The sequence below is a fragment of the Haemorhous mexicanus genome, chromosome 4 (assembly GCF_027477595.1).
Source record: "Haemorhous mexicanus isolate bHaeMex1 chromosome 4, bHaeMex1.pri, whole genome shotgun sequence".
Taxonomy (NCBI): Eukaryota; Metazoa; Chordata; class Aves; order Passeriformes; family Fringillidae; genus Haemorhous; species Haemorhous mexicanus.
This window is the reverse complement of record NC_082344.1, coordinates 49,339,724-49,363,506: the sequence shown is the minus strand read 5'-3', so window position 1 is coordinate 49,363,506 and position 23,783 is coordinate 49,339,724. Positions and strand designations below refer to the sequence as shown.

Below are 23,783 nucleotides of genomic sequence, written 5' to 3'. Positions count from 1 at the left end.
AGTATTATCAAAATTTTGAGGATACATTTTTATTGTTAAAATTCCTGGAAGCAAATGAGGAGCAGAGGATATGAATTTTATATAAGAAATCAAGTTTTTTTTGCCAGTGATTGAAAAGACCATGTATTGGAAAGGGTCAGAAAGTCCCTAAAGACTGAAGCACTCAGGACAGTAACTGCTGTTTTTAGCAACTTCTTTTGAAAATTTGACTTTTGTGGTATTGAGATTGCCAGGCAAACAAAATATTGTTTTACTCAATTTCACTGGGAAGCTTAAACCTTTAGAGACCCAATTTCATTTAGGAAATAGCATGGTTTTTCTAGCTTGAATTTTCTTTGGATTTTCATGTTCCAGGAAAAAAAAAATCAAATAGTTGCTGCTAAAAAATTATATTTCTTTAGCCTTTTCAGGTCTAAAATTTCCCACAACATGGTGCTACTTCTATTAGTTCACTGTAGTACAATCACAAACACCACTGCTTCCATCTGTTGTTAGTTCTGGTGGAAAAATTTTTAAAACAATATTAGAGTTTGACAGTAACATTATAATTCTATGTGAAGACCAAATTCACCAACCAAGGGTGTAAATCATTAGCTCATGACTACCTCTCAAGCATCTGCATAGAACATAAGCATAGAAAATAAGCCTCTCAAAGGTTTATTCTTTGTACTACTTATTGTAGAGAGGAAACAAAGTCTTTGACAGGGACTTCTTCCAATGGAAGCAGACAGAAAGTAGAATTTTTGTCACAAGTTTAAAAAAAAATCATCAGTTTTCCAGAATGTCTACTGAGACACTGCAGCCTTATTTATAAATACAGCATGATCCTTCCCCTCCAAGGCACCAGACAACTAAATGCCTGCTTTTGCTTTCAAGTACAACTGTCTCTTTGTAAAGCTTGTAATTTGAGAGCTGATCCTTTGTAATAAGGAAGCTCTATGATATCATGAAGACTGGCCTCAATTCCTTATTTCCCTACTGCTTCAACTTGGAAACTTTTATTTCCTCTGGTTTCCTTCTCTTTTTTTTCCCCTTGCTTTGTTTTTTTTTTTCCTTTTTCTTTTCTTTTTCTTTTTTTTCCCTCACCTTTAGAGAAAAATCACAAATAACCTTTGAAGGAATAATTAGCATTTGCTGTAACTCTATGGTAAAAACCTTTACCTGACTGACTGGAAAAGGTTATCTAAGGTTGTCAGACAGACCAGGGAGAGACCAGGGAGAGACCAAGATGATAGGGATGAGCACAAAAGAGATGCTAGAAAGTAAAGGAATAAATGAATGGGAATGCAAGAGGCAACATAATTAGCCAGTCTTACATGCTTGCCACTACATAATTTCAGATGTTCCAAATGGAGCCTGGTATTCTGCAGACAGACTCATAATTAAGTACAGGGTTGCAATGCACAGGCACAAGAGGTCTGAATTAAGGTTTCATGGACAGCCTTCTGGCTTTCCCAATGTTTGGTCACTTAATTTAATGACCTAAATCCTTTTTAATATTAAAAAAAAAAAGATTTTAATGAGGCCTTTTAATTGTTCAGGGAGGAGGGGTTGCTACAGACTGCAGTTTATTATGTAAGTGTAGATGCATAATACTCCAAAGGAAAAGGTATTCTCTTTTCATTCTGCCTAAATTTGTATTATGAGATCATGATGAGACCTTAATAAATGTGGGGGCTGGGTTAAGCTTAATAAAACCCTAATAAAAATAAGTTGCTTTTTTTTCCTGAAGGGTGTTAAGCTACACGACTAACATCTATTTTAAATGCATCAGAAGCAGGAAGTCTGGAGAGACTCTGTAGGACTGATACATAATTGCAGTTTTAGGAACATCCAGGAAAGATTAGTTGGTAAGGGAAAAGGCTGTGTGAATTCCCCACAGTTTTATGAGTCTATATCAGAATCTTTTTCTAAGGAAGTTGAATTTGAGGCAGATCTTTCAAACAAAAGAGCTTTTAAAATAAATAAATGTTTATGTCAACAAATATCATAAGGTGGTATTCACACTTGAGGAATTTTACCTGAAGGAAAAATGAGGCTTATATGGCATCATCTTCCAAAAAAGGTATCTGAAAGAGTCTGGGAATGGCAGACCCAGATTTGTCTGCACCAATTTAGCTGACTTTACATTACAGAATTAAATTAGCAGAATCTACATGAAGTATGGCATAACAGGGACAAGTCAACACAATAATTGCAAAGGACATCAATGTCTTACAAATTAGTCAAAGCTCTTTGAAGGTGTTAAGAAGGTTAGTTATTATCTAGCTGTTGAATTCCTTCATAATGGAGACCAAGAGTTTCATCATTACTCCATGACTTTGGTACATTTAATAGAACATTAGGTTTATGTGTTTTCAGTATGCTTATTCTCATCTTGTTCTGATAATCTTCCCCTGAATCTTTTTGTTCAGGTAGGATTGTCAAAGTAAAGGGAATGCATGTTCTTGAGTAATTTTGTCAGTCCTGAAAATCCCATCAATACACAGTCGTGTTCCTCATAATCCTGTCTTCAGGTACCTTAAAACTGATTTGAGCAAAAGACTGCCTGTAACAGGAAATAGTTCAATACATCCTGTACTTTGTGCAATGTTGTGCTGAGTTCCCTGCCTGTCATACTGGCTGGTGTTGTTTCATTGCATTCTTCTTTATCTGTAATCTCTTATACATAATTTATAAGTTCTTGAGACGTGAGTATCTCTTTAGCTCGTGTTTATAGTGCTAATTGTATCGGGGTCCTGGTGCATGGCTGGGTTTTTTCGTACTTGTGCAATAAACACCTGTAAGTATATGAAAGTATAGAAACAATCTGCCATTTTTAGACTGCTTTAATAGGAATGAGTGCGGGAGTAGGGGGAAAAATTATTCACTCTCAAGAGCCATGGGATGGGACCTAGTCACAAAGGTTAGCTTTGCGCTTAACCTTTAAATGAGCAAGGGCTAATCTTCCTCGGCCGCTTTTGCCATCAGCAGACAGCACGGCTCCCATCAACCTCGGTTTAGAGGAGCTCGGGGACCCTGCTGCCCCCCCCTCCAGCAACTCCCCACCTTCCTTGACGGGGCATCCCACCGCCACCACCATCTCCATCTCCATCAGCGCCACCCTCCTCGTAGAAGCCTCCCAAGGGACGAGACGAGACCGCCAGGAGAAGAGTTAACAGGGAACTGATAACCCGGCCCCTTTTTTGTCTTTGCCCGCCTCCTCCCGCTTGCGGGGAAGTGAGGGATCAGGACTCGCAGAGCGGGGGTGGCCCCGGCGGAGAGGTGCGGGGAGGGCTCCCCTCCGCGCCGCTCCGCCGGGGGCCCCGCGGCTCGGCCCGGCTCGGCACGGCCCGGCCCGGCCCGGCCCGGCGCGCACGGCCGAGCGCCGCCCCCGCCGCCGGGGATGGAGCCGCCGCCGCCGCGCCGCGGGAGCAGGTGAGCACGGCGGGCAGCGCGGGAGGTGGGCACCGGGATGCGGAGGGCAGCCCGGGCTGGCCCCGGGAGCAAGAGAAAACCTAGCGGTGGGGAAGGCGCAAAAACCCCACCCCAACCTCACACCAGCCAAAGGGAAAAAAAAAAAAAAAAGCGTCGCGGTGTACATTTCTGCAGATTGAGATGATCGTCTTAAAAACGCTGCCCGCAGAGCCGGGAGTCGCCCCTCTGGCGCAGACCCAGCCCGAGAGGGAAGGATTTGGAGATTTAAGTAATTTTTTTTACACACGTGCGGTGTCCCCGCTCCCCCCGTGTCACATTTTAATTGAACGGAGCCGCGGGTTGCAGAGCTGGGAACTAGCGTGGATGCTGGAGCTGAATTTGGTGTAGCACTTGGGGAGGGGAGTTCTTACGAAATGGGGGCAATTTACCACAGCAATAGTAAGTTTCTCCGTGGTCGCCTGATTAGTTAAAAATTAAGTACGCGCTGTGTGTTGGCAGACAGTCCTAAGCAATGACCTGGAGCAATCCTAAGCCATAACACTTCGTGATTATTTTCTTCTTTTCCTAGAGGATTCTAAATACTGAGGTATTGCCTCCACACAGAGCTCTCAGCATTGCAGAGTGTTCACTGCTCAATGAATGTTTGTGAAGGGATTTTCATTCCTGCTGAGCATCAGTGGGAGCAGGCAGAGCTCAGGAGTCAGCTCACCCGTGCCTTTTCTTTTGCAAAGAATTTCTGGCAGAATTCGGCAGCCCTGCTGTGTTGACGTAGTGCACAGGATGACATTCTTTGCTGATATAGCTGCTCAGGTGAAGCGTGCTGCTGGAGTTTCTGATTTTTGTGCATGAAACTCGAGAAAGAAATAAAAACATTCAGCAGCCTCTCCATGAGCAACACAACTGGTCCTTTCAGGACTTTTTCCTGCCCCTTGATGGACCCCAGAGGGTTGGCTTTGTTTTAGCAACTTGTTTTCAGTCTAGTACATAAATATATTTATTTCAGTAATAAATGCTATTTATAGACCATGTCTTTTAACAGAGTTTGAAATCAGCCCTACATCAAGGGATAAACACTTCCCATGCAAACTCTCAGATCTGCAGGAATTCTGCCATCCGTTCTGGATGGATGAACTGGAATATGGTACAGTAGAAACAGTGCAAGGCTTGGTCTTGAAAAATATAATTTGCAAATTCCTGCTTTTACTTATTAGCAATAGGCTACCTGAGGTCAGTAAGGTGATTTATAAGCATAAAGTTCAGCAGATGTCTGCATGTTTGCAGTAGCAGGATCTACATGGGCCAGTTCATAGGTCATAATAGCAACAGAATACTCCTGTGTGACAGAAAACCATGGTTTGAGGGCCACATGTCTCTTAAATTTATGAAGATTAAAGAGTTTGGAAAACTATTACAGATCTCTATATGCTTATGAAATAATTTTTAAATAAAAATGAAGAGTAAAAACACTGGTACTTAAAAAAAATTGTATTTACCTTCATAAATGGACATAGGAGTAACTGAATGACTGGGAGAAAAAGAGTCTAACTGTTGAAAAATAAGATAAATATTTGTGTCATAGCCAGGCTTTATGTAACTGACTTAAACTCATGTGACACAGAACCCTGGCTGATTTCTTTTTAGTCAGAGAAGTTTAAGCGGAACACAGTCGGACAAAAGGCTCTGTATAACTTGGTTTGTTTTGCTGTTGAAAATTATTCCCTTTTGAAGAAAGCTTTACATTCATATCAACATATAATAATTTCAGAGAAGTTAATTACTTATAGCCCAGATTTCTTCAAAGCTAGTATTTCTTTTGATGCTCCAAATATTGAGGTTTGTAGGTATCAATTTTTTTCCCCAATACAATAATTTCCTGATTTTAAGAAAAAAAATAAATTACACCTAAAAAGGCCACAGGATTAAAATATTTTCCAAATAGAGAACTTCAGTAGTGTTTATGTAAAATTTCAGCTCTCCCAGGGAGCCTTTCCTTTCCATGCTGATGAGGAAAAATTATGTTTTTCAAAGACTTTCTCGTCTTTAAAATGGAGGGCTTAGAAATAACAAGTTATGTAAAAAGGTATTGCTCACACTATAGTGCATTTAAAATGAAATAATCTTTGAGTGAAGGTCTGGTGATTTATGAAAACAAGGGATCTTTTCTAGGGATTTTGACTACAGAACTACTAGGCCTTCACGCTGCTCAGTCTGCTGCAGTTACCACTGGAAGAAGCTGTCAGTGACAGACACCTCACAGAGGGTTTCACCTCAACCTCTCAGGAACAACATAGTGCAGTTTTTCTGTGTCTGGGTCTAAATCCAACCCCTGATAGGATTACTGGTGTATCTTCAGGAGCCTTTGTCAGCTGCATTAACACCCAGTTGCTGTTAGAGAGTACTTAAGACACTTTGGAGCACTAGCCTCTAAGACAAATGAGCCACCTTTTCTTTTTTGAGAAATAAATATAAATACATGACTTCCTATAACTAAAAATTACAAAAAAAAAAAAAAAAAAGTGAATCAGTCAGATTTTTTAGTTTTGTAGGATAAAAAAAGTCAGACTGACTTTGATTTCATTTAAGTGGTCATCTACTGAGGTAACAGTACCTAGTGCTGTCCACCACAAGATCTGATCTTTTTAAACTGTATTTGGCGAGTATGCTGAATACTGAATACATCTGTATATGAATATTGTAAGATAGGAAATGATCTGTTCAGTTGTAATAAACATGATAATCAAGAGTAGTTTATAAAATGTATCAAAAGAAACCACTTAGTAGTTCTGTAATTACTGTAATTGATTCTACAACATTTTATATCTCATTTTGAGATCAAAGGTAACCATTGGCTGCTTCCAGTTTAGATCCTACTTGATAATGTGCTACTTATATTTCTGTCTCTGAGATTTCAGCAGAAGATATGTTTTCAAGTAATTTAATGTCTTAAGTCAGTTTGTAAGTAATTTTAAATTGAGAGGTTTTGTGTATTACAGCAAGTACTATGTAAGCACCAACAGTGATGAGCTCTATGACTGAAAAAAAAAGGAGGATTATACCACATAAATTAAAACTAATCCAACTGAAAATAGTACTCTAAATGCAAACCCAGTGTGTGAGGAAACAGAAAAAATTAAAAAAACTGTAATTCAAGAACTGTAGAATGACATTCAGGAATAAAATATTCCTGTGACTATCCCTTGGCCTAAAGAATCAAGACATATGGAGAGGATACTTAGGATGACAACAGTACTTGTAAAAGACCACCCTGACTGATTCATCAGGGAAGATGGAAAGTACTAAATATTTAATGCTTGCTTAACTGCTGGAAAATGAGGAGACGTGATAATTGCATACAAATGTTTGAGACATGCAGTGACCAAGGAGAAAAAATAGCTGCATTTAAAGCTTATGCTTAGATTGGCATGGTCAGGGGCTTTGAGATAGTGATGCAGGGTACAGGGTATTTCCTGACAGGTGCTTAACTGACTTAGATTTTTAAAAGCCCATTGGTAGAGACTTCATGTCCTACCCAGTCCACGGTCATTTCCAGGGCTTTTCTGTTCATCTCCTTTTGTTTTGAGTGTCCTACCCATTGTCCCATCCCTTGTTGTAGCCTAAGCTACTGTCTTTTTTCTGCCTTTCAGTTTTGGCAAACAGGTATTTCTCTCCACTTTGCAACAGCCTTTCTTGTTAGGAGATGGTCCTCTCTCATTCTGGGCCAACAGTTTGAAACAAATTTCTTTCCCCAGGATTTATGTGATTTCTGATCTCCTAGATATATATACAGTATCTCATAATTGTTCTCTCCTATTTTATTCTTGCTTGAAGTTAAACATAACGCTCAACCTGATATGCCAGCAGTGCTGAATGTAGGAGAAGGAAAATTTTATGTAACTTGCCTGTGCACTGATCCAGTTTTGTTTTTTTTTTTCTTTTCTTATTTTTTGGCAACAGTATATTGCTAAAACCACCATAACAACATAGCGTGTATGGTGTTAAATCTGTGAAATGTTATATGGCCCAGATCCACTTCTGCAGAGCTGCTGCCAGGCATCCCATCCTCCCTCCTTCAGTCTTTGTGCAGTGGGCTATTCTTACCAAAAAGTAATGCTTTGCTCTGTCTGTTTTGATCTGTTTAAACATTTGAATTCTGATACCATTATCCAGTTCATTTGGACCCTGATGGTTTGGTCTGTCTGCAAGTATCATAACAAAGAAATTATTGAGGAGTGTCCTAAGCATATTTCTGGACAGGTTTGCTCAGGGTATCCTTCCAGCATGATAGTGAATTTTGGTAAATACACTCTAAATATCCTCTTCAAAATGATATCAACTGTACCATTCTACTGTCATTTCTAGAATCTTAAATGACTGTCCCTAATTTTTTTTTGCTAGAATATGATGAGAATAGGGATTGTACATGTTTCCCTCAGTTTCTCAAATTCAATTTCTTGTGGCTCTGAGCCTGTCTAACCCAAGACCAGTGCAATCAGTTCCCTATGTACTGTTTATTAGGCTAGTTTAGAAAACTCTGAAATTAAAAGCCCCAACCTATTCTCTCCCTAAGTTCTTATCCCTTTGTCACTGATGCATTGACACCTGGTGGCAATTAATATGAATAGTGAAGAAGAAAAACCTAAACACTTTGCTCTTCTCAGCACTACTTATTATTAGACTTTCCTTCCTGCTTAGTAGGCCAAATTTTTCCTAGTCCCCTCTTCTCTGATGCCTGTACAGAGTGTTTCTGAGCAGGATCTGAAGACCCACAGCAGTGCACATCCAGCATCACGGGTTTTTGGCTGTGTGGGACTTCAGTAGGAAGAGACTCAGTGCTGGGAGGTGATTTGTGAGTTTTGATGTGACAGTAAAGATGAACAGACACGTAAAGGGACTGTGAAGCTTCTGCATGAGTTTGCTCCTCCTCTCAGGGTTTTTTAATGGCCAAGGGTCCATGTTTGTGCATTTTCATTTAACAGAATGTTACCTATCTACAGAATGCAGTTTATGTACTTAGTGAAAATAAATCTGTTTACAGTGCAACGTTTCAGGTACATAGACTATGACCCTAAATGCAAAACAGCAAGGGGAATATTAAATGATTAACTGATCCAAGAATGTGCAGTGAATAGTACTAGGTCTGAACTGGAAAACAAAGCTAACAAAATGAATGTGACAGTGAATGGCTGTCATTTTGAGTTACTAGAGCTTGAACTATAAACTTATTTTGTCCAAGGTCTTGTAGGAACAGTCTCAGTCCTTTTAATGTTTTGCTGAGACAAAGTTCTATGTATTTTAGTAAGAAAAAATACAATGATGGTGACTTCATTTCAGTCAACGAAATTACTTTAAAATGCTCATTTCACAGTTAGTGTTTCAGCTAACAGTGGTTCTTGTCAAATGTGTCCCAGCTCTTTATTTTTTGTTTCAGGATTTCCCAAACTTTACTGGAGGAAGGGTTTTGAATCAGGATTTCAGCTCAAAAAGGTTTTAGTAATGCTGCATGGAGCTCCCCTTGCTCTGATTTCAGGCTTGCATTTTCATGGGATTATAATGGTTCATGCGTGGATGAAATTAATTACTGGAGCTGTTAGCCTTATGTAAACAAATCATCCTCTATTGTGTTCTCTTACTCAACTTTCATTGCAGCTAGTTTAACTGTTCATGACAGCATTCCTATTATTTTGTTTCATTACCATTTATTTACTAATACAGCTGCTTTGCTTAATGATTGGTATCTGGAAGCCACTTGCCCTGTTGGCATAGACCAGTTTCTTGTCTGCATTATTGAAATGAGACATCACTGTCAATCAGAATGGAAGTTACTGCTATTGAATATATAAATTCAGTTAAAGGGTGAGCAAAGGTCTGATAAAGAAATCAGGTTTGTTTTTCAGAAGGGCTGCAATGTTGTTTTGCTGTTGGAGATAAACTGGATTTTTATCTTTGCATGGGAAAAATACTGTGGTTTATAGTCCACTAGGGCTGTACTCTTCACTTTCCATGGCTACCTGTATTTGAATGAAAAGACTGAAAATTTTGGAAGTAAACTGGAACCATTTGTCACTGAATAGGTGATTCTCGCTATTCTAGAGATGAAGGATGAAACACAAATTGGTCTGCCCCACCTTTTACTTAGGTGTTAGTAACAGCTGCAAGTGCATGTGTTATTGCTGGAGAACAGGGTATTGAGGATGTAGACCTAGACCTTGTGGTTTACCCTGTTCCATTTAAGCGATTAATTAAGTTATTGCATGTGTAATCAAGATTTATGTTGCTGTGGCAGCAAAGAGAGACACAACTGTGCTGAATTTCCTAGATCTTTGGAGCAGTTCTTCTTACCCAAAATGATATTGAGAATTCCTACCAGCATGTGAAAATGAGTGTATCTAAGAGGGGCCCTCGTTAACAGGCTGAAATCTTGCCCTGAATTGAGTGAATCCATGCTGCTCATCAAAGGGTTAGAGAAAATAAGCAGTTGCAAGAGAGAAGACGAGGAAGGCCTGTGGCACAAATTAATCAAGAGCCATTGATTTCAAGACAAATCAGAGCAATGCAGGAAAATTACAGCGTGGTTCCAAGAGGCCATTGACAAAAGCTTTGTGAGATATTCTGGGTACTGTGCTTGGCCTGGATAGAAAGGCAAGCAGGAGCTGTACCAGAGCCAGGGAAGACTTCACAGTATTGTACAGCATTGTATCAAGTTAAACAGTTGTGCTGACATAGCACATGCTAAAGGAGACGGAGGAAGTTGTAATAAATGAAAAGAACATGGAAGATGAAAATTGTAGGTGACTGGGAGGAGATAACTTGAGGTAGGTGAGGAGGTCTGCAAGTGGTTCAGAACCGCAGGTGATTGTGAAGAGCTTTTGGTCGACTGTAGTAGAGGCAGTGGTTTTGGATGGAACACTATCTCCTGTGCTTCAGTTTCAGGACATCCCAGGCATCTGGGAGCCAGCAAATATTGAGGATGAGGTATTTAATACCATTAGTCAACACTATACATTAAATGCTTTCAAAACCAACAACAAAAATTCAAACAGACCCCCACTCCCAAAAAAAAACCCCAAAAATCCAAACATGATTTTTTAAAAGTGTTGGAAATGGGGCTTATTAATTTTGGTTGTTTTCATTTCAAGGTCACTTGCTGAAATGTATTTCTTACTTCAGCAGCAATAAAAATATCCAAGCAACATGACTTTTATTAAAGCAGTATCCTTGAAAAGTTAATTATCTAAAAGGTTGCAGAATGTTAATGGAATGGGAAGAAATTAGATTACCTTAGAGCCAGAGAACTCTTAGTGAGATATATAGCTATAAAAATACAGTGTTTGTACAGTTCCTTTTACCTTCTTGGAAGGTGTAATATTTTAGGAGTTTTTTTGTTTTGTTTTGTTTTTTGGTTGGTTGGTTTTGGGTTTTTCTTTAACAAAGAGGGAAAAGAGCAGTGTAGGTAAAAGTCAATGGACTACAACCTGTTTAGTTCCAAACTATTTGTTAATGTACCACAGTTAAATGTGATGGACTGGTGATCCATTTCCCTGGAAATTCAGCAGAATTGAAAATAAAGTTTTCATCCAGTTTCCTCATTTGATAGACCAGCTGCAACAAGGGCCTGTTGTAGTCTCATGAACAAATCACCAGGAGGATGCCCAGGAATCACTGAAGGGGAAGAGAATCCTGCTCCTCAGTTTTTATCCAAGCTGCTTGTTTGCAGTTGGTGGGTGTTTGTTGAGCTGCATTCACATCTCGGGGACTTGGCAAGACTTACTGCAGAGTGACTGAACAGCTCAGAGTGACTGAACAGCTCAGTGCCAATTTACTGCACACTCCCATCTCTGCTCCAAGCCTCTGCATGAGTCCTTTAGCAGGGGCATAAGGACAAGAGAAGAAGAATTGAGCACGGGAAAAGTGTCCATAATTACCACCTGCTTCTCTTCGCTGGTCTTATCAGACAGCTTCTGGGAAGCTTCAATGAGAACTGGAGCAGATGCTGAAGCAGTGGGATTTCTGGGCAGATTTTCATTACCTACTTTGCAAAACAGACTTTCCAATTATCCAGGAAGTTAAATCCAGAAGTTGGATGAAATGAACGTTTTCTACAATTCATGTCCAGCAGAGGCACTGACTGTTACTTTCAAAGCAAAGAAGTTGTTGTTTTTATTTAGAAAGAGAAATAGGGGCATTGAATTTGGCTGGTAAGGTTACATGGGTCTAAGTTTCTGTGGTTTTTTGGTGACAGTCTATTTGTGTGAAAATGGTACAGCTGTGGGTCTGGGCAGACTCCTCAGGTTCCTTGTGTTTTATAAACATTGAAATGAAGAGGTTAATTGCTGGGACATTTCCTGCCGTGCTGTAAAGTAAAACCTGATACTATTATGGATCTTGACTGGAAAGTCAAATTGGCAAGTTTGATTTCATCCTGTGCCTTAATTGTTTGCCAAATATAAACAAGCAGCAGGAATGGAAATTGTTACAAAATGGTGCATTAAATAATTTTTCTTTTTAGTATACTACCATTACTCTATTATAACGAAATTATTTTCTTGACAATGTTTATTAAGAATATCTAAAAATAATAGCCTCTAATGGTGTGTTGTAAGACATGGAAGTCTCTAGCACGTCCTGTGTAGCTGAAGACTTAGTACCAGTTCCAGTGAACAAGTTTTTCCTGTCCATTAAGGAAGAACTTAATGGTCTTGGATTCAATAGGAAATGAAGCCAGATCTCAGTCTGTGCTGGAATTCAATGTAGACATTTTAGGAAAATATTGAAAAAAAGACTGCGTTTGGAATTCAGTATGAATGGTTGGAAACATTCTGCCTTTTCAGTTCTTTTTAAGAACTGCAAAGGTTGAACGACGAGCTTCAAGTGGAAAGATAAAAGAAAGCACTTGGATACACTGAGCCACATAGTAACTAAACATGAAATATAAATTAGAGCAAGGAGCTTATCAGGCAACAAAATAAAAGAAATTATTGTTAGTCTTTGGAATTGCTACTTATAAATAGAGGACTCCTAGGCAGTTGAACAACCAAACAGAGTATGTTTTGAGGCAGAGAAAAAAGACAGCTGGAGACATGAAACACCTAATTTATTTTATTTAAGGGTCAAATAAAAACACAGGATTGGGCTGTTGACTCTAAGGAATACTTACTTGAAATTACTGCAGCTAACCCATTCTATGTGACAACATAACTTGAAATGGATTCTTAGAAATGTTTGGTTGAGTAACATCTGGCAATGTAATATAATTTCAAGTCTATGTTGCTTCTTTTGTTCAGTCTGTTACAGCTTTTCACTCTTTAATTAAACTGAAAATGTGCCTAGTAGCAATGTACTATACAGTTTCTGAATTAAATTTTTATGTATATGTGTATATTCACCTAGTAAAAGGTGAACAAATGCAGAATAAAAGAAAATTGTGGATTGTAGAAAAAAGATAAATTAAAGAATATGGAAATATTGAACATAAATGTTTTGAAGACAGATATTCCAAGATACTACAGTGAGAATAGACTGTAGACTTGTTAACAGTTTGTCCCCACCTCTTACACAGTACCAGGGAAATGGATCAAGCCTTACAACTATTCTGTAAACACTGACACACACTTGAAGTACGTTGTTTTTTTAGTCACTGGGATTAACTCCCATTTCTTTAATTAAAAAGATTGTATTTGTAGGACAGGTGTAGGACAGGTTGTGTCTGTAGAACAGCTGAGGTGCCAGCTCACATTATTTATTACACATACATTAAAAAAATAATAAAAATGTTTTTTCTCATAGATATCATAGTTTCTCATATATTCCCATCTTTTCTCTCATACTAATGTATTTCAATGCTAAAAGTGACAGGAAGAAGAAATTTTTATTATGGTTCCTAAATGTATATTATTTGAAAATCAAGGAAAGTAAATTAAAGTCTTTGCTTCTGACCTTTTCAAATGCAGTCAAAGGAGTCACTTTTATAATTTTATTTTGATAATACATTGCTTAGTCTGTTTGATGTTTGGAAGCAGGCTTTAATCTCTGTGGAGTTCTTGGACAATTTAATAAGTTTTTTTTTAATAATGGGAAGAAATATTTCCCATATAAACAGGCACTTTAAATTAGTTTGAAGAATGCCTTAACACTTTGGAATGTAATCTCATCAGTCTTCAGCAGATACTCAAACCTCACCTGGTTGGTCCTTGGATGAGAGGATATGTTAAGGAAGATGTAAGATTCTGTCTGAAGGGATTCAGTGTCTGCATCCACTTGGTATCTACATGAGCTCAGGGGTAATACTTAAAGTTCAAGATACCATTTCTTGAATCACTAAACTAAAATGCTGTGCTAAGACATGAAGATAATGGACTGGAAGTAGGGAAATCGAGGTTTTGTTGCTGAAAAACTTTAGCAAACCAATCACTTCTAGAGGGCTGATAAACCACAAATCACTTATGCATGATTTAGGGGCTTAGGTTTCAGGGACCAGGCTGTATTTCAAGTAACATTAGTAGTTTGCCTATTCACAGTAGCAACAACAGGAAGGTTGGTTCTTAAAATCCTGTTCACAACTGGTTGGACTGATGATTGTAAAGGTCTTTCTAAGCTAAATGATTCTATGATTCTATAACCATTCTGCACTTTCACTGAATACAGGCTCTCTTTTGCACCAGATAAGCTTTTACTATATTGGTGAACTTGGGAATGTGCCTGTTATTGCATAGGCTTGTGCAGTTACATAATGCTTCACAGGGGAAGTGGTACATTCACAGTTATTCTTGACTTTCATGAAATAAAATCAGATCCTTTAAGTAAAGACTATTTTATAAATATGACTGGTAGATGGATGTAATTTATGATATAAACGTACATGGCCCTGAATTATGCTTGCCTATAAAATATAAAGTCTATACTGCAACAGTTTGTGTTTTGTTATACATAACCTTCATTATGTTTTCAGGATGGAACATGAGGCTACCCAGCTAGAGAAGCAGCACGTGCACAGTGTGTATGAAAATACAGCTGCCTACTTCAGTGACCTGCAGACCAAAGCATGGCCTCGTGTTCGGAACTTCCTGCTGGAACAAAAGCCTGGCAGTCTCGTGGTTGATATAGGTAAGCCATTCTTTGCGGTGACATAAAAGATTGTTTATAAGCTTTGTTAGTTTACCTGTTAACATATTTAGCCTTCAGATCAACTGGTTTTTTAAGTTGTTTAAATCTGTTTTAAAATTGTATATATGCCCCAATGCTAGATGCAATACTTTGCTTCTTTTAATTCTTTGGCAGTGTATCATGTAGGCAGTAAATAAATGTTTTCCCTTATTTTTGTTGAGCTAAGTCTAATCTATCCATTTCCCCACTGGCTTAATGGTCTTTCATTCCCCTGGAGCCTGTTAGAAAAAATTATGTTAATAGCCCAATTATTTAATATTTCAGTTTCTTTAGATCACTTGGTTTATGTAATACCAGTCTGCAATTCATTGGTTTTCATTTGTTCTAAAACTCTTTCTAGCAAGGCTTTTTATTAAGAGAAATCTTCTGATGTGATTGCTGTTAAAAATATTTAAAAAAAAACCTCGATCTGAGAATCTTCCTGTGATCCTAAATATGGACACCATATTTAGGTGTTTTCCTGTTATTTCATTGTCTTCCCTACGTGCAGTATTTATACCTGGATTTTCTGTTGTTCCTGCAGACTTTCCGGGGGCTTCCAGGTGCTGGCATGTTTCCTTTGCTTGCATTATGACTTCAGTCCTATACAGCACATTGCAAAACAAATGCTTGTTTGCACCATTGTGTTTTCCATACTGTTTTAACTAATAAAATACTTTTACACAGCAAGGTTTAACAAATGTGCACAATAAATTATGCATCTGCTTTATCCAGTAAGAGAAAAACATTATTTGAATATGCTGTAGGCCTTAATCAGAAGATAATATGGAGTTCTCCTGCTGCTGTTGAGCATTACACCAAAAATACTTAATTGTTGGTATTTTGAGCATGTAGCTATTTTTATATGTCTGCACCATTGTCAGTAATTTCAGGAAATATTCTCTAGCCTACACTCACTCAACTGAGAGCTAGATTGGTACTTCTCAGCCAAAATCATTGCCACCTCAATAGAAGTCATCTTCATCTTAGCTGAAGTTTATTGAGGCTTTATCAGCAGTGATTGCTGAAAGCTTAAGGTCACCCTGTTGCAGTCTCATCTGGGGAGAAGTTCAGTCTTTACAGTTGCCAATAGGAATACTACCACTAAGGCACACAAGGTATCTTCTTTTATGAGGTTTAATGAGATCTACAGCAATCTGACTGTTGTGTTTACTTTTGGCACATATTTAAGGAGGAGTTGTAATAAAGTGGCACTAGTGCCCAGTGGCACTAAAATTTTCAAAATAAGATCTTTAATTGGTAATTTTCTTTTCAGTTTAATACTGCCTTTTATTAAAATATCATTTTCTCCATTTGCCTTACTATTCTTCATTGATCAAAACACATGAAAATAGCTTGGCCATTGTTAGTTTCAAGGAATTCACCTTCCTGATGACTCACTTAAAAGTGAATCTCTGGCAAATGTAGATTTTTAGAATACTGGGATTTTTGACACTATGTAGCTTCATTCCAGAGAGGACCCTATACTTCCAAAGACTCACAGTGATTACAAAGCACTTCTCCAAAAGCCATGTGTTAAGCAACTGAATCTCCCAAATTAATGATAGTTGAATAAATGTGTTCCTCTGCAGACACAGTAATGAATCATAATTTATAAAAATCTTTAAAATTTGTAGTTTCCTAACATGCAGAGCTTCATGTATTATTGCATATATTCCTTGAACACCATTTGCAATATTAGTATTTTCTATTTTTCTCAAGTGTTACCTCAAAGAAGAGTGCTTGCTTTTTGCTGAGAAATGTGCTTTTTCACCACTGAAGTGTTGCTCTGTTCTGCAATAGTTCCTGTGCTGTCTCTCTAGATAATGGTGCACATTAACAACACTGAGAGCAGCAGTGCTGCAAGAAGCAGTGATGTTTCTAAAGATAACTCCAGGCCTTTAAATTGAATTACCAGTACTGAGATGATTCTCTTTGCCAAGCTGCTACCCCGCTGCTTGGCTGTCAGCTTTCAGAAATTATTCCTCACTAGTGACCCAGAGCTGCAGTGAACAGCTCCCAGTATAATTTTGAAAAGTGCTTGTTATGCATAAGGCATTGAGGGATCCTCTGAAAGATTTCAATTCACTACAGCACAGTCCTTGAGAAGGACTGTGCTTCCTTTTAGGTGGAAGTCATTCTGGAACAGTTCATTACATTTACATGGCTTATAATGCATTGGCACAAAGTCAAAAAGAGGATGTGCCTGCAATATGGAAAGAACTTCTATGATTTATGGTTATTTTTGAGTCTGTATCTAAAGAAAAATTTTTCCGCTCTGACTTGTGTAAGTGTCATTTATGGTTTAGGACTTCTTGGAGAGAAATGGGATGCACTGGAGAAGTAGTGCATGGGGTTAAGCAAAGGAAAGATCTCTGTTGCAGACCACTGAAAAGACATAACACACTGGCTTCAGGAAATCCCCTGAACAGAAAGTAGCTGGAAGCTGGAATGGCACTGGGGAAAGGGCCTTAGTGCTTATCCTTTTCTCACCCTCTCCTGGGTGCCCATTTATGCTCATTGTTGGTAACAGGATACAGGCTATATGAAGACTCAGTATGAAGCAGCATGGTTGAGTTTTTATTCTCGAAAATGTACAATACAGAGGAGCATTCTTTCCTCCTCCCACCTGCACTTATCCTTGCTCCCCACAGAAATACAAATAACCTGCTATTATACTGGGCTGTGTAATGAGTATTCCTGTTAGTGATGTTGGTACTGTTACAGTCCTAATAGTGTGAGCATGCATTTTCAACAGTCCAAATGAGCCCTGCAGCAGTTACGCTAGTCAGCACAAACCCTCTTTTTGTTTTCCAGGAAAATGGAGGATTAGGAAAGCCTGCATATTATTTTCACTGCTTTAGGAGGGAGAGCAAATGGTTGGAATATATGACTTCTGACCTAGTATCCTTTTCTTTAGGTTGTGGAACTGGAAAGTATCTCAGTGTCAACAGTCAAGTGTATAATCTGGGCTGTGATTACTGTGAAGGACTGGTAGAAATTGCAAAGAAGAAAGGTGATGAGGTTCTGGTGTGTGACAACCTTAACCTTCCCTTTAGGGATCAGTGCTTCAATGCAGTCATTTCAATTGGAGGTAAGACAGCATACCTTCATTCTGTCCCCAGCAAAAGAGAATTTCTGTGTTCTTTTCTTTCCATGGGGCTTCATTTCAGTTAATTGTTTTGAAACAGTTCCTTAGAATTACAGGAGATAGAACTGAAATTACAACAAAACTCCAATTACTCCAATTACTCAAGAGGCACTGTTGACCAAGGAAGTATGCATATCACTTGTTTGTTTATATGTGGTAGAGAAAAGTTTTCCTTCCAGCATGCATTGTAAATAAGTGAAAACGAATCTAAACATGGCTGCTCAAAGCTTAAACATATTAGATGCTCAAGACAAACTCTTGGTTTCTCTATAGCATCTGTTTTGAACAGCAAATGCTTTGAAATGAAAACTTTATGGCAGAACTTGGAACACACATTAACAATTATGTGTTATGAATTCGGATTTCTCTTAGTCATAAGAACTCAGATTCATACAAGCACTTGTCTAAAATGACCAGGGCATCTCTGCATTTTAACACTTCTGACTTCCCTCTTTGAAAATACTACTCATAATTTGAGAAGTAAAATTTGCAAAGTGTAGATAAAAAAGAGTACCCACTTACAGTCTAGGTTTTTAGCTCTAGTCTTGATTGAGCTTCTTTCAGGGTTTTTTAATTCATCAGCAAAAGTACAAAGCATGATAATTATTATTATTATTATTTATTATTGATAGCAATCAACAAACTACTTGAAATGTGATAGAAATTTATTTTAAAATGTATCTTTCACATAAACAGGTGGAAGGAAAGGGTGACTGATACACAAGCAGTAATCATATTACTTTGTTTCATGTTGGCTAGTTAACCAGTGAGCCCTACCCACATTTTAGGTCTCATAGCACCATTTCAGTGCTTATCAGATCAGCTGACTCAAGGATAGTATACCTATCTAGTGTTTATATCAATTATAAGCCTGACAAGTTTAAAAGTTCACATTCTATTTCAGTACATTTAATAATAATGAATTTTAATCTCTCTTGAATAGAGACATGGTATGCCTGTGTCCATCTAATTCTAAATAAAGTGGTTTTCATCCTATTACAGAGAAAAAAAAACATTTATGTACTTAGTCAAGTACTCTTCTTGGATTTGTTGATATAATCGTGTTTATAGGATTGATTTTTCTGCAGAACCACCAGAGTGATTCTAACCAGAAGGAAAATTTAACCCATTAAAGAATTTGCACAGATTTTGTTGGTTGATTGTAATTTCTTTCTGGTAAATTAAGCTTCTATGTGTATGCTGTCTCTGTCAGTTTTGATAAAATTTTGCAGGAGGTTCTGTGGTGATATATGGCCTAACTCCAGTATAGGAAAATATCAGTTCCCTTTTCCCTATCCTGTACCAAAAAAAAAAAAAAAAAATTAGATTATTTTTTCAGTTTTGAAAAAAAGATTCCTTGGAGTCAGGAATACAAAACAAACACTGGAAACAAACACTGACTACACAGATGGGAAACTCTTCTCAGAGTTGTCTATTTTGTATTCTCAGCAGCTTGTGAGAGTCTTCTCAATATTAAAATGCCACAAATGCTTTTCTTGGCTTGTGATAATAAAGCTACATTTTTTCCCCCTTGATAATTTAATCATTGTTTTGAATAAAGACAGGGTTGGTTGGATGCACTTTTCATAACTGCAGTGTTGAAGTAACACTGTTTCTACACCTAGAATTGGCTACTGTCAAGCAGCACATAAATCAAATTTTTCTGAATTCATAGAGGAATGTCTTCAGGTAAGAACATGCTCTATGCCTGCTGTTCCATGGGTAGATTGAATGGTTTTCATGTAGAAGTGGCTGACTCCAAGTCCACTTGAAACAAATCATGGAATCAGTCCTCTTTACATCACTGATCAAATCTAGTGCTGATGATATATAGGACAACATGACCAATGTGTCCAAGCTAGGTACAAGTTAATGCCTCTGAGAGTTTAGAGAGAAAATAGTTCTCTTAGCTATTCTCTGACTGTTAAAATTGCCTCATTCATACTCCAGGTGAATAGGAAGATAGAAATAATATAGACATTTTGAAATGTAGTGTCATTTCACATTGGAGTGAAATTTGAAAATTTGTGAATTGTCCTGGAAAGAAAATGAAAATATTGTGATCAAAATTTTTATTTTTTACTAGCATAACATAGTGTAAAAAAATTATAAAATGCTGAGACATGCAACGTAGACTTTTTTTACAAAAATTAAATTTAATTTGACAAAATTAAAGGTATGGTGAATATTTGTCTAAATTTTCTCATTAGAACTTTTGCAAGTGTGCTGATATAAAAGTTCAAAGTATCTTTTTTCTGATGTTACACTTTGCTGTATTTGTTACATGGTGAAAAGATTTTCCATTTTCAGTAAGATAAGTCTGAAAAGTATGCCAAAAACTAAAGTCAACTTGATACTAACTCACCTAAGGGCTAGGCATTTAAGTGAAAGCCTGCCATGTTATAATGTCTTATGGGTTATGCAGAGAAACAGAAACCTTCAGCTTATATGCCTGACTTTTCTTGAATCCCTGTTTTGGGAGGAGATTAATTTCCTTCTTCCAGATTTTCCTATTTTTATCTATTGGACATAATCATAAAAGAGAGCATTCTGAGGTGAACCTCCATTGTGGTACCTATAAATTCAGCACTGTTGCTCACTTGCAGCAAGTGATAATTTGGAATGAGGCAACTGAAATGACTGAACATTTAGAACAGGTTGAAGATGGAAATGCTTTGTCTTTACTAATATTCAGTACATAATACCTTTCTTTTTTTCACAGTGATACATCATTTCTCAACTAAACAAAGGAGGATCAAAGCAATAAAGGAAATGGCAAGGATATTGACACCTGGAGGCCAAATAATGATTTATGTTTGGGCTATGGAACAAAAGAATCGTCGCTTTGAGAAACAAGATGTATTTGTTCCATGGAACAAGGCCTTGTGCTCGCGCCATTTTTCAGAATCAAATCAATCTGGAGAGAAGGGTGAGTTTGTCCATAGTGCAAAAGGCCAAGACATACACCCTGCACAGCTCGTCATCTCTGAGTGCAGCTGCCAAAACAATCTGCAGCCAGAAGCGGATCCAAAACATCCCCGCAGTGTGGACCGTTGCTTACCCACAGCCTGCTGCATGAAAATTTCTGAGGAAGAAAACAGATTTTACAGTGCTCTAGGAAGATCTTTCCGCTCATGGTTTTTCTCCAGATCACTTGATGAATCAGCCCTGAGAAAGCAAAGTGACAAAATGAAGCACCTGAAACATGAAGGAGTGTGGGCCAACAGTGCCGTACCCATCCAGCATTCACGGCACTGCAGTTTGGATTTGGGTCACCATGGGGCACTGTTAAATGAACAGAGTTTAGATGATGATGATGACGTGTTTGTGGAAAGCCTGTCTCTCAAAAAGCCACAGTGGTCACCAGCCACAGATGCACTGAAGGATTTAAGTTTAAACGGAGGACACCAAAGTGTAGCTCAGAGCAAGGGGGACAGAGCTTCATTTATAAATGGCCCAGTGGAAGACAAGGACTGCATCTGTGATTGTAATAAAGACGGTGCTGGTAAGTCTGATGCCAGCAAGTTTTTCAAAAGAACTTCAACAACTGACTCCACTGACTCAGCTTTGGATTCAGCAGTGTCTGTTGGGGACCAAACTGATGCCATGTTGGATACAAAGGCCTTCATGCGTTATTACCATGTTTTTCGGGAAGGAGAGCTGAGTTCTCTGGTAGAAGAGAATGTGCCTGAGCTTCAGATACTTTCTTCCTGCTATGACCATGGGAACTGGTGCATTATTGCAGAGAGAAGAGGAACATAGCTATAAAGAGAACAAAGCAGAGTCCAGTGACTGAGGATTTCAAGCTCTTCCTTGTGTTACTGTGATTGTGCAGTGTGACACGGAATTTGAATCTTGTAGTTGTGTGCCATTCATTTTTGAGTTATTATCTCTTAACTATTTAACTCGCTAATGCAAGCTCTGTATATAGGAATGTAAGTGGTAGACAATATTTATGTTTTGTTAAACTTTTATGAAGTTAAAACTGTAGAGTTTTATATTGCTGTTAGCAAATAATTGTGTTTTAAAATATACTTTTCTATTGAAAAATAAACCTTTTTATAAAACAAGGATCAGGGCATCTTTTGTGAGAAATATCCTCTCAGTAGAAAGTCTAATCTTTGTTCTTCAGATGCCAGAAGTTTGTCACGTTGCTCCCTATTCTTGAAGTCCTATAAACGAGACATAGACTCTATGTCTAAAATTGTACTTGACTGTACACTGGTAGAGTGCATGCTGCAGAACTGGGAGCAAGCATGGTCCCAGTGCTCCTTAGCTGGGAGTAGAGTTATTAATGGGCAAAAAACTGTGTAACAAACAAGCTCTGCATATTCTGTCATTTGATGTTTGTATTTGGGAGCAAATGACAGCGCAGATTGAGGACAGTATTTTTTACTTTTGTTTTAAAAATAATTTAATTTGTTTCTCAGGTGCAGGTGAAATTTTATGTGTTAACTCTCACAAATACTTTATCTTAATTTCCTTTGCTGTAGTTTTTCATTGGCTATGTGTATATAAAAGTCAGAGAAATTTGTGAGAGTGTGAGTATTATGTAAAGTTATAAAAAATCAAATCCTTGAAATACATATATCTTTTTGATAAGCCTGAGAAGCTAAGATTAAATTAATAAAAATGCAGTGCACATCTGGTCAGCTGTTGTATTTACTTTTCTTGTTCACAGACATGAGAATATATATTAGCAGTGTCTTAATGCAGTCAGGAAAAGGATGAGCCCAGTTTGCCCATAAATTACAGATTCTTGTCTTGTGAAGTGCAAATGAACCTTTTGAGACCTAAGTGATAATAGATGGTTTACACAACTTTCCTGTTCCCTCCAAGACATACCAGCACTATCCATCTGTAGTAGGTTGCAGCAGTTTATAGTGCGGGGGATAAAAAGCACCTTTGGCTTCAGAAGATCAGTAGTGGAAGTGCCAACAGAAGCAGGGCTAGAGGAGGTTAATTGTCTCATTAGAGTTACTCCATGCCTGGGCTTAATTCATAGTCAGTGGTTGCAATGCAGGGCACATCTTCAGCTGGTGTGATTTCATGACCTTTAATGGAGCTGCACAGATTTCCCCCTTCCCCCCTCTCCCCCCAAAAAAACCCCAAACCCCTTTTGTTACTGCTGTTTTAAAGAGATATATAATTAAGATGTCTGCCCTATTATTGAGCAGCTAGCTTTGAATACAAGGCAATAGGAGTGAAATGCCAAGCTTTTCCAGTCTATGCAGCATGAGCAGGTGGATTTGGGATTGTTCAGTAGAAAACCGTGATGGTGCTGAGTATTTTTGATGTAGCTTCCCAGCTGTTAATTGCCACATGGTAATGTATTACAGATTTATTTGCTGGAGCAATGCCCTCAAATGATCATTTTTGTCTTCCTCATAGCTTGAGATCCTTATACTTTATCCTTCCTGGATCTGTCCCACTTGCACTCCCCACAGGCCTTTGAAAATCAAAGTGTGGCCAAAGAACCAACCATACATATGAGGCTTCTGAAATACCATTCCACTCTAATTAAAATGTTACTTTCAAGAGAGCCCTGGGCTGTGGCTTTCAGTTGCTGTGCATGAGCCATGGTTCAGAAAATGGCCCATATTCCCTGCCTCACTGGGTCCAGCTGCTCCTGGCTGAGGGGGCTGCATCTGCTGCTTCCTCAGGCTCCAGGTTTAGACACTTTGTGCCAAAGTACCCATACTGCAGAGCCAGCATGGACTGTGCTGAGCTCCACACCTCATTTGCTGCCTGGTTGTTTCAGACAGGGGAGGCCTGCCTGCCTCTTTTGTTAGGAATTTCTGGATGAGATTGAGAATTTCAGAAGTCAATTGCTTCCACATAAAGTATGCCAGTGGATATTCAGCACCGCTGGAATTTGGGCTGCATTTAAGAAAGAGGTAGATTAGTATCATGCTATATCCAATTCTAAAACTTCATCCCTAAATGCCAGCATGCAGAAACTTTATTACACACATATGAAAAAATTATTATGTATTATTAATCTTAACTGACAGCTGAGTTTAGTTATTTGGAAGAAAGAACATCACAACTTTGTTATATGAATGTCTACAGTCTG

At 38.2% G+C, this 23,783-nt stretch overlaps 1 protein-coding gene across 11 annotated transcripts in view; it reads left to right on the top strand.

Annotated features, from left to right (window-relative positions):
• TRMT9B (tRNA methyltransferase 9B (putative)) overlaps nt 1-22,353 on the top strand; it is a 114,133-nt gene extending 91,780 nt beyond the window's left edge. For 10 of the 11 annotated variants that reach the window (XM_059844774.1, XM_059844779.1, XM_059844777.1 and 7 more), the window contains 3 exons: nt 14,363-14,517; nt 17,477-17,650; nt 20,430-22,353. In XM_059844774.1, the coding sequence (XP_059700757.1) occupies nt 14,363-14,517; nt 17,477-17,650; nt 20,430-21,469 (1,369 nt within the window). In that variant the 3' untranslated portion in view covers nt 21,470-22,353. Of the gene's footprint in view, nt 1-3,345; nt 3,418-14,362; nt 14,518-17,476; nt 17,651-20,429 lie in introns of those variants that run through there. The other variant, XM_059844771.1, reaches the window with a different exon arrangement.
• Nucleotides 22,354-23,783: the final 1,430 nt, after the last annotated feature.